Source organism: Brassica napus (genome assembly GCF_020379485.1).
Source record: "Brassica napus cultivar Da-Ae chromosome A2 unlocalized genomic scaffold, Da-Ae chrA02_Random_37, whole genome shotgun sequence".
Classification (NCBI taxonomy): domain Eukaryota; kingdom Viridiplantae; phylum Streptophyta; class Magnoliopsida; order Brassicales; family Brassicaceae; genus Brassica; species Brassica napus.
This window is the reverse complement of record NW_026013958.1, coordinates 20,977-31,542: the sequence shown is the minus strand read 5'-3', so window position 1 is coordinate 31,542 and position 10,566 is coordinate 20,977. Positions and strand designations below refer to the sequence as shown.

Here is a 10,566-nt window from a genome sequence, read left to right as displayed (position 1 = left end):
TCTCATTATTACAATTCCATAAACAAAACTTCCACCGAAACTAAAACATGCAATCAAGTATCTCACAACAGCAGGAAGCACTAGAACCTGTCGGTTCCATAGAAGTCAGAGAAAACTATTAAGAGCGATAAACTCATCTGGTTAGAAAGGATGATGAAATAGTTGTTTTTGTTTTTTTTGTTTGAAAAATTCCATCTATTTAGATGGTATTCTTCTTTATTGGGTTTGACGTACAAATTTATTTTTCTATCAATCCCAAAAAACTTTTGATAATAAAATCCATATTTTCCAATAAGGGAGGATTTGGTTGGCTTTTTACAAATACTCAATTCAATAACCTAGAATTTGTAAGAGGTTTTATGAACACCATATCTAATAAGGGAGAATTTAAATAAATTCTGAAATTTGATGAAATCCCTAATACAATAAGCCCCTCTATATCTATATTATTAAAGTTGAAGTACACAATGAGATTGGAAACTTGAATCGTAGTTTTAATAAAATTTGTTTGGATATTTGAATAGCAGTATCTATTAATTGTATTTCCATATTTCACTTAGTTTAACAATTTTATTAATTATATTACTTTTAACAATAATTCACATCATTAATTATATTACCATAATAATAGTGCATATTTTTATTTATTAGTTAATCAATATTAACTTTGTGCCAATTATAAAATCAAAAATGTTAAATAACTAGGTTTTGCATATGATTAAACTTTTGATTTAGTTTGTTTTATTAAAACATTTTTATTTGAGTTTCAATCGGTGGAAAATTACGTAGCCAAAAACATAATTCAAAGATATGTTTTTGTAAATAAAATAATAACTTAAATCAAAATAATAAAAATGTGCTACATTTATTGCCACTTAATTTTCACTCCATATAATTATTTTACTTAACAAAAAACTCTTTTATTTTACTTATTTTAGCCAAACACATAAAAATAGATTTTTTTATTAGTTTATAAAATCAGTTATAAATGAACACTAGATTTTGACCCGCGCTTAGAAAGCGCGGGTTTGTTTGTTTTTCATTTACTAATCGAAAACTGATTTGCAAAAACTGATTTGCAAATTACCATTATTTTTGTTTCGAACCATAACAATTGAGTTTTTAGGGTTATATCATTTTTTTTCTCTTGTTTTTTCTTCTTTCTTCAAAAGATGGTATTTTTTATTTTCGAATATGGAGGTGTTCTACGATAATGTTTGAGTTTTAAGATTTGTTTTCATATCTGACCTAGATTCATGGTTGGACCTATAATCCGGTTCGGATTTAATGAAAAATTTGTTAATTAAAAATCTGATATAACCAGGTAAAAATCCAAAAACTCACTATTAACCTGCAATCTGATACCATTGATCCGATTACAAAATATCTAATAGTAATTTTTTTTTTAAATTGATTAAATTGGCTCATATTTATTAATATTATATTAAATTAGTGATTCCTTAGAATTTGATAAATTTTTTATAGTTTATCCAAATAAAAAATGATAATACCAAAAAAACTTATTGATATGACTATTAGTTTATTTTCGTCATTAATAACCTATTATAGAAGTTTGTGTTTTTAATTTTAGAATTAAAAATTAATTTTAATATAGTTTTAAAAATTTTCTTGAACACTCGTAATTGCCATATCAATATTATGTATAAAATGACATTATAAATGGAAAAATGATATTTAAATATTTATATGAGATAATGGTGGAGGATATAGGATTTTGGTTTGTATTGAAAAAATGTATAATATCAAATGATCTGTTTTGAATATTGATATGTAATTTAAGAAAATGAGATTTTCATGTTTTGCTAATTTATTTATAGTTTCGTAATATATTTATACATATATAATTTAAAGTTAGTATATCTTTTAAATAGATATAGACCCATATTTTATAGATCTATTTAGGTGTACATGTAGGCCCAAACCAAAGAACTTAAATGCCATTAATGAATTTTATTCATCCTTTGTAAAAATAAGGGTATTTTTGAGAAAACTGTAATTTTTATTAAGTGAATGATCCTCTTTTAATGGTATTGATTATCTATCCATTTATGTACATGTTGTTCCTTTCGGGTATCGTTTTTTTTTTTGTTTTGAAACAAAGTCTCGGTTAAATATTATAAATTTATGTGTGGGTTTTGGGTTGAGTCATTTTGGATTTGGATAAATTCAGTTCTGATGTACAAGAACTTAAAAATATCTAAATAACCAGTATATCTAAAACGGATTCGGATATTTGTAACAAAATAGCCATATTACCTGATTCGTCCATATCTTTTGAATATCATTAGTTATATTATGATACATCTAAAATATATAACACTAATTATGAAAAATAAATATCGATGTATAAAATATACAAACCAGCGCGGCTCAATCTCTAGTTTAGAGTTATAGAGTTTGCTTTTATACGAATTTACCCTTTTTTGTCGACATAGCCGGAGTTAAGTAGCTCCGAGAAACCGCTCGTTCCCATCAAATCTGATCTACGTGGATAAAGAGAATTGACCTCCACACAGATCATAAAATATAAAATACTCCCTCCGTTTTTTAATATAAGTCGTTTTACAGCTATGCACGTAGATTAAGAAAACCATTAATTTCTTATATTTTCTAAATAAAAACATCATTAATTATTTACTTAACCACAATTCAACCAATAGAAAAATAGAAGATATATTACTATTGGTCATACAACATTAATTATTAATAAATTTTACATAGATAACCGAAAACGACGTATAATTTGGAACAAAAAAGTTTCTCTAAAACGACTTATAATAAAAAACGGAGGGAGTAGTACAAAACACCTTTCTGGCATTAATGAATAGTTTAGAAAGAAAGCCAGATTGGTTTTCGAAAAGTGTGTGCGTGGGAATTCAATGATTCGAGTCAGATGATGATGGATGAGATAGTATGATACTACACGATTTGGTTCTATAAATAAATAAAAGCTAGATCATCATTCTCACTCACATCTCTCCTGGTCAACGCTGCGAATCCTTCACCATTTGGCTCCAAGATGTGGAAGCTCTGCTTCTGTCTACCCTTCCTACTCCTTGACATCGGTGTAGCCAAGGCTTCTGCTTCCATATACCTCCCTAGTCAAACCGCGCTGACGGTTCTTCGAGTCTGTTTGCTCCTCCCCGGATCCAAAACTGAACTACAGACCGGTCATAGGGATACTGAGCCACCCTGGAGATGGAGCGTCGGCGTCGGTTGACACAATGATACGACCTCGACTTACATCGCGGCTTTCTTACGTGAAGTTCGCGGAGGCAGGTGGAGCACGTGTCATCCCTCTATCTACAACGAGCCTGAAGATGTTCTCTTCAAGGTCATATTCTGTTCTCTGAAACCTTGCTCCTTTGTGTTTAAAACATTGGCTTAACTCAGTTTAGTTGTGGCTTTTTTGGTGAAGTACAGAAGCTAGAGCTAGTCAATGTGTGATATTCACTGGTGGTTGGGGCTAAAAAATATGAGTATTTCGACATGGTTACAAAAATCTTCAAAGTAAGTTGTCATCCTTTATATTTTGTTTCAACATGTTACTTGAGTATATTTGTAGGATTGCGAAAATCCTGATTGACAATCACTAAACATAAAGAGAATGGAAACCATAATATAAAGAGAGAAAACGTTTAAATAATCTTTAAGAAAATAGATGAAATAACCCATGGAGTCACAAGTTAATATTTACCTGATGTTTCGCACAGAAAGCTTTAGAGAGAAATGATGCTGGAGAGCATTTTCCAATATATGGCATTTGTCTCGGTTTCGAGCTTATGTCTATCATCGTTAGTCAGGTGACTCTTTTCTTCTTTACAAACTCGCGTTTGCTTTGAATATAGATCTGAGTGAATACAGTATAGTGCAGCACTTTGGGAAGCTGCAGTCTCCATATTAAAACATCTACTCTCTTTGTCTTTGTTACAACAGGACAGAGGCATTCTTCAAAGATTTGATGCAGAAGATAATGCGTCAAGTCTCCAATTCGTTGAAAATGTTAATATTGAAGGAACCTTATTCCAAAGGTGCTTTCATTTCTTCATGATTCTTTTTTAGTTTTGCAAAATTGTTCTACTCATAATCATACTGTGTCATATTTTGCAGATTTCCTCCAGAGTTGTTGAGAAAACTCAGTACAGACTGTTTGGTTATGCAGAAACACAGGGTTAGTATTGCCACCTCTAGTTTTATGAACTGCAGCAGAACATATATAGAATATCATGAACTCGCTAAAGTTTAAAGAGACATTAACTCTCTATGGTTAGGCAAATCTTCTTGCCATGTCTGCTTTCTATTCTTGAATCGTTTTATCTTTTAGTTAACATTCTATGTACTGGCTGATAGAAATTGTTGTTATTTTCCAGTGGGGTATCACACCAGAAAAATTTAAAGCCAACCATGCTCTGTCTAGTTTCTTTGAAATTGTCACAACCTGCATTGATGAAAACAGCAAGGTAATGATATAGACCATGGATAAGGATTCTTCTACATACTCTAGAACTTGACCTTTACTCTTAAACTATACTTCCTTGCAGACTTATGTTTCAACTGTTAAAGCAAAGAAGTACCCAATAACTGGCTTTCAGTGGCACCCTGAGGTATATACCTCACTTGTTATGTCTCTATTGTGTTACACTGGTTAAAATGTTTAAACTTCTTTATGTTATGAACAACTTTAATTCAAAAAAAAAAATGCTGTGTAGAAAAATGCATTTGAATGGGGTTCATCTCAAATTCCACACTCAGCAGACGCGATCCAGGTGACACAGTACGCTGCAAGTTATTTAGTCAGGTAACATCTACATCTCTAATAAGCGTAGAAGGTTTCCGTAGTTTTTCAACGACGTTTTTGTACTTGTTTTCTCATGGATTTGAGTGTTGGTGCAGTGAAGCTAGGAAGTCACTGAACAGACCATCTTCTGAAAAAGTGCTGAAGAACCTCATCTATAACTACAAGCCTACGTACTGCGGATACGCAGGGTAAAGCCACCTTGGACTATCTGTACACAATTCTCTTGCTGTTTATTGTATGTTTTAACGATTCTTTGGATTTATATATCTCGCAGGAAGGGTTATGACGAAGTATACCTTTTTACACAACCAAGATCCCGTTTATAAGAACGTCTTCAGTCTTGTGTGTTTGTTCAAGTGAATCAGTGAATGTATCTCTTATCTCAGTTAAAAGGAGCCTATTGTTTTGGCTCGTCTGGGTGATTTCTCTTATACTTCCCGTTTATCATCTCTTTGGAACTGGATCGTTTCAAAGGTTGGAATTGGTGTTATGTTTGTCTTTTTAGCAATAAAGATTTGGCATACGAACCAACAAAGGATTGTTAATAAATAAATCGATCACAGATTGCAGAAAAATAGTTACCAATAAGATACAAGAAGTCCTAGTTAGTTAAAAACACTTCCAAAAGCTTCAAATGCTTAACCGCTTCCCTTTCTTGGATTCCAACTCGTATGGTTGTGTTTCTCTCTCGATATTGAACCAGTGATGCTTCTTGAACTCTGCTAGTATCTGTCAACTGTTTAATACGTATATCTCTTGGTATTTGCCGACAAAAATATCCGGTTTATTTCTAAACCGGTATTCTCATCTAATGTACCGAGTCAGACCAACACTGCCTCTTGAGTTTCTTCTCCCCAAGCAAAGCTTCTTCAATTTCTCCTCTTAGACCAATCGTGTGGTCTCGCTCCTTTCTAATCGCAAGTATTCATCTTTTTCGAAGTTTTCTCTCGATCTTAAAGTAGACTCGTTTCTAATAGTTCAGTTCTGTCGTTTAGAGTTTCCTAGATTACTCGGTCTTTACTGTTTTAGAGATTGATGCTTAGGAAATGATACTTAGTTACGGAACCTTTACATCGAGTTGTATGTTCAACTAGCTTTACAAAGTTCTTACATTTTCGATTTCTTAAGCTTCTGTTATGATCTGTGTAAAGGTGAGAACTTTGAAGCTTGAGATTTAAAATGGGGAGGATAATGGAATGGGCAGCAAGATCTGATCACTTGGGAGGAATCCCAAGAAAAACTGTGATAACAGCCGTTGGTGCTTTCGCGAGAGCAGTAGCTAATCTTTGCAACAAAACCAAAGTTCACAATGCAGATACTCTTATGACTCTTGTCCGTTCACGACCACCTGGTGTTCCTCTCATCACTGTTAGTAATCACATGTCCACGTTAGTTCAAAAAGTTTAAAACCTTCTTTTTTTAAAATAATAATCTCAATTCTTTCCTTCTTGTCATCTCAATGTTGAGCCATTTCATTCTTTTTTTCTTCTTGTAATCAGTTTAGATGATCCAGTAATGTGGGGAGGGTTCAAGGGTCTTCTTTCTTTAGATCCAGAGTTGGCTCGATGGGTGCTTGCTGCTGAGGATATATGTTTCAAGAACTCTTTCTTCTCCTACATCTTCCGCACTGGTAAGTAAGCTCTCTCTTTTGTTTTGTAGCTTCTTTTCAGGTAAGAAATGTTAACGAGTTCTTATGAGCAGGCAAGTGTATACCTATAACTAGAGGTGGTGGAATCTATCAAGAACACATGAGTGAAGCTCTTGAACGATTAAAAGATGGATCTTGGGTAAGTTAATCTTGCACATTGCGTTAGAGGTCCCTAGTTCGATGACCGTTAGGACAAATCTAATATTATATATTGTGGTTTGGGGACCTGGGATTACGGGGTTCGACCCCGAACCTCTTAGTATTCATATATTATATAATCTTGAACAAATAGTGAGATATTTTCTGAACTCTAACCTTTTTGGTTTTAATCATTGACTAGTAGTTGCATACCTTCCCAGAGGGCAAGGTGTTTCAAGAAGATGAACCTATAAGACGTCTTAAATGGGGAACCGCAAGCCTCATCGCTCGTTGCCCTGTTACACCAATCGTCTTGCCGATAATCCACCGTGGTTTTGACGAGGTAACATGTCTTTGAATAAGCCATGGATCCTAAACTAGCTACTTACTTACACTGTTATAACTAACTTAGATGATGCCGGAGAAGTATTTCTACGGTAGAAGACCACCGTTCCCGCTGTGGAACAAAGACCTTCGAGTTGTAGTTGGTGAACCAATCGAGTTTGATGTTCCCATGATGGTTGAGACCGCTTTCTCAGCTTCCCGTCATGTATTGGTTCCTCCTCTTCAAGAAGCGAAATGGCCTGTGCTCTCTTCTGCTGGCAAAGAGCTAGATGAAACTGCTCAGAAATGTCTCTACACAGCTCTTTCCGAGAAGATTCAGTCCTCGTTGGAAACATTGAGACTGTTAGCCAAGCGGTTGTGACTTCAGATTAGAATCCGGTTCACAATTTTGATGTTTCCGGTTTAGATCCGGTACGGTCTTCAATTATTTCGTTTATTTAATATTATCTTGAGCTGAGGAAATATTCTACAAATTGTAATAAGAAAGAAATTGTAACAGTTTAAATTTAAATAAAGGAAAATAGCTCGAATGATTAGTTATGCTTAACATTTTATTTTATTAGAATTGGTTTGAAACCAATTATATCAGAAAAATAATAGACATGTCAATTGCAAAGAGGAAAGCTAATCTTTTTCACATTCGAAATACTGGTAATAATATTTTTAATGACACATATCATGATGATTTTATTTACACTAATAACTAGATGTTTTAGTATTTACACTAATAGATTGGACTTCTAATACCTTATATTATAAAAAAAGATATTTAGATAGATTTATTTTTCTCTATAAAATGTAACAAAGACAGTTATTTGTGTCCTGTCAGGCAAGTTCTGTCTCTCTGCCTGAATCATTGATGTTGGACAGAAACACCTTCGAACAACCGGTTTGATTTTGAACACACACAGAGAGAAGGTTCTGTTAAGAGACAAACGTGGATGACACACAAGCCCGGCGGCCACGTCTGACTATCGAACCACCGTTGCAGCGAGTGGTTCCCACGCGAATGAAATAAGCAGTTTTATGGACCCTACATGGTCACGCCGGGGACGCACCATCACGTGAAAAAGGAAACTTCCAAAGGTCAGCAAAAACGGTCTCGTGGCATTTTCGTAAACCGGATCACGTTAGTATTGCACATGTGGCAAATTCGTAAATTAGGAGTGAATCATGGGCAAAGATACGTGTTCCCACGTGCTTGGTCCGGAGGACACGCGTGACATCACGTAGTGGCAGTTTCGTAAATATAGGGTCAAATGTAGGGTAAATTGGATAGTCTTGCCTATTTGTAATGAAAGTATTAAACAGCTTCTCCTCTGGCACGAGAGAGTTCTTGATTAGCTTAAGCTCCTTCATCTTCTTCTTCTCCAATTCCTCCGATCACCGGAAAATTTAACAACCGTAGAGTCCACTGAGCATCTTGATCCTCCGCCTTCAGCTTAAGCTACCTTTATCCTCAAACAAGCTTAAGCTTCTTGAAACTTTTAGAGTGATCGGAGATTGTCTGAGCACGCAAGTATCGATCTTTCCAGATCTGAGGGTACTGTTTCAGAGAAGGTTCAAGCTAAGCTTGAGAATTGTCTATCTGATCTATCTTTAAAAACAGAGTGATGACGTCAGGGACGAGGATGCCGACGTGGAGGGAGAGAGAGAACAACAAGAGGAGAGAGAGACGGAGGAGAGCGATCGCGGCGAAGATCTTCACCGGGTTGAGAATGTACGGAAACTACGAGCTTCCTAAGCATTGTGACAACAACGAAGTGCTTAAAGCACTCTGTAACGAGGCTGGTTGGATCGTTGAACCAGATGGTACTACTTATCGCAAGGTTCGGTCTTTACTTTTTTTGTCTTTAAAAAGTGTCGGAACATGATCTAACATGCGGGGAAGTTCTAGCTTGCTAACGTGTTCCTTGCGCGTAGGTTAGCGTTAGATGAGCGTTTAGTCAAACGTTTTGATTCTTTTATGTGTAACTTTTTGTTATGCGTTCATCTAAAAGAAGATTCTTTCTCTCTCTCTCTCTCTCAGTGTCTTGATTCACTTGCGATTCGGTCTAGTCTATTCTCAGATGATACCTACCAAAAGAGAAAAGCAAAGTAGCATAGATCTCCAGAAAAGTTGATTAAAATGTCATTGCACAGAGTTCAAAGTGTACTGTTTTGATCTGTAGATTTGTTTGGAAAAAGCATGTGTGCACTTTTGCTTTATTGTCTCTCAAGTCTATGTTCATATCTCGAGAACCGAGTCCAATGATATTCTGTCGGGGTCAGTATCCTTTGACTCCATCGGTTTAAAGAAACATACTAATAAAAGAGTTTTTATTATGTGAAACCTTTACTTAGACCTAGCTGATTGGGACAATAACTAACTTGCTGTTTCAGTTTAGTTTTGCTCATCTCTAGACCTTACCATTAACTAGGGATGTTAATTATTAACACACATTCACCACTTAATATTCGGTCCGTTCTACAAAGATAAAAAGTTTTGGAAAAAAAATTGTAGTAAATTGTAACTGTTTATAAAATTATTAATTGAGTTTACTAAATTACTGTTGGTAAGATTTTTTTTAACTAAAATTGAAATTAGCAGAAAATAATGAAAATGATAGAAAATTCATTTGTTTTCTTAATATGTGTAAACAATTCATAAATATTATTTTTGTGGAACTGAGTAAGTATATATTCGTGTTTCTCTATAGTCTCCATCTGATCAGTTATGTTTTGATATGTTTTCAGGGAAGTAGTAGACCAGTAGAGCGTATGGAGATAGGTGGCAGTCCATGCTCCTCCAACTTCATGAGTCCAGCTTCTTCTTCTTTCGCTAATCTCACACCTGGAGATGGCCAATCACTCATCCCATGGCTCAAACACCTCTCGACAACTTCCTCCTCCTCAGCTTCTTCATCATCAAGGCTCCCTAATTACCTCTACATCCCTGGAGGCTCCATAAGCGCTCCCGTAACCCCACCTTTAAGCTCCCCAACATCTCGTGGAATGAACCAACAAATCAACAACTCTTTCTTTGTCTCCTCAACACCTCCTAGTCCCACTAGGCAGCAAATTATCCCTGACTCTGAATGGTTCTCAGGGATTCAACTTGCGCAAAGTGTACCAGCTTCACCAACGTTTAGCCTTGTCTCACAAAACCCTTTTGGATTCAAAGAAGGAGGAGGTGGAGGCGGGTCAAGAATATTGTGGACACCAGGTCAAAGCGGGACATGTTCACCGGCTATTCCTCAGACAGCTGATGTTCCAATGTCTGAAGCCGTTGTGGCTCCTCCAGAGTTTGCGTTTGGGAGTAACGCAAATGGGTTGGTGAAGGCATGGGAAGGAGAGAGGATACATGAGGTGAGTGGTTCTGATGATCTTGAGCTCACTCTTGGAAACTCAAGCACCAGGTAGTTGCAGCTCACCTGTACATTTTCCTTACACTCTTGAAAAAACCGGTTCAACCAAACCATTCTCAATATGTTTGCTTCAGTTTTATTTTAATTTATTTTTCCATTTAAGGCTCAAAGTGAAACACAACTTTATATATTCGTTTATTTGATGATAAGAAATTCTTTTGTTGTGGGATGGGATTACTCATGAATCCCATTTCTCAACTTCACTAATC

General features: G+C 35.3%; 2 protein-coding genes and 1 pseudogene across 4 annotated transcripts; all 3 read left to right on the top strand.

Moving 5' to 3' along the window:
- Nucleotides 1–2,831: 2,831 nt before the first annotated feature.
- On the top strand, nt 2,832–5,350 carry LOC125594055 (annotated as a pseudogene).
- Nucleotides 5,351–5,605: 255 nt separating this feature from the next.
- LOC125594057 (N-acylphosphatidylethanolamine synthase-like) lies at nt 5,606–7,486 on the top strand. 3 transcript variants are annotated; one of them, XM_048770371.1, is made up of 6 exons: nt 5,606–5,740; nt 5,971–6,207; nt 6,319–6,449; nt 6,521–6,606; nt 6,811–6,948; nt 7,018–7,486. In XM_048770371.1, the coding sequence occupies exons 2-6, from the start codon at nt 5,999–6,001 to the stop codon at nt 7,309–7,311; spliced, it is 858 nt and encodes a 285-aa protein (XP_048626328.1). In that variant the 5' UTR covers nt 5,606–5,740; nt 5,971–5,998; the 3' UTR covers nt 7,312–7,486. The 3 variants fall into 3 exon arrangements, with proteins under 3 accessions (XP_048626328.1, XP_048626329.1, XP_048626330.1); XM_048770372.1 differs by lacking the exon at nt 5,606–5,740 and adding an exon at nt 5,749–5,777; XM_048770373.1 differs by lacking the exon at nt 5,606–5,740 and having other exon boundaries at nt 5,749–6,187.
- Nucleotides 7,487–8,232: 746 nt separating this feature from the next.
- Nucleotides 8,233–10,564, top strand: LOC125594056 (BES1/BZR1 homolog protein 4-like). Its single transcript, XM_048770370.1, has 2 exons — nt 8,233–8,779; nt 9,687–10,564. Exons 1-2 carry the CDS (start codon nt 8,564–8,566, stop codon nt 10,350–10,352), a joined length of 882 nt encoding a protein of 293 aa, XP_048626327.1. The 5' UTR covers nt 8,233–8,563; the 3' UTR covers nt 10,353–10,564.
- Nucleotides 10,565–10,566: the final 2 nt, after the last annotated feature.

Excerpts from the sequence above, each read along its gene's own strand:
- LOC125594057 (XM_048770371.1), top strand. The coding sequence starts at position 5,999 with ATGGGGAGGATAATGGAATGGGCAGCAAGATCTGATCACTTGGGAGGA. Across the intron at positions 6,607-6,810 it reads GATTAAAAGATGGATCTTGG|TTGCATACCTTCCCAGAGGG; the intron begins GTAAGTTAATCT and ends ATTGACTAGTAG. Across the intron at positions 6,949-7,017 it reads TCCACCGTGGTTTTGACGAG|ATGATGCCGGAGAAGTATTT; the intron begins GTAACATGTCTT and ends TAACTAACTTAG.
- LOC125594056 (XM_048770370.1), top strand. The coding sequence starts at position 8,564 with ATGACGTCAGGGACGAGGATGCCGACGTGGAGGGAGAGAGAGAACAAC. Across the intron at positions 8,780-9,686 it reads ATGGTACTACTTATCGCAAG|GGAAGTAGTAGACCAGTAGA; the intron begins GTTCGGTCTTTA and ends ATATGTTTTCAG.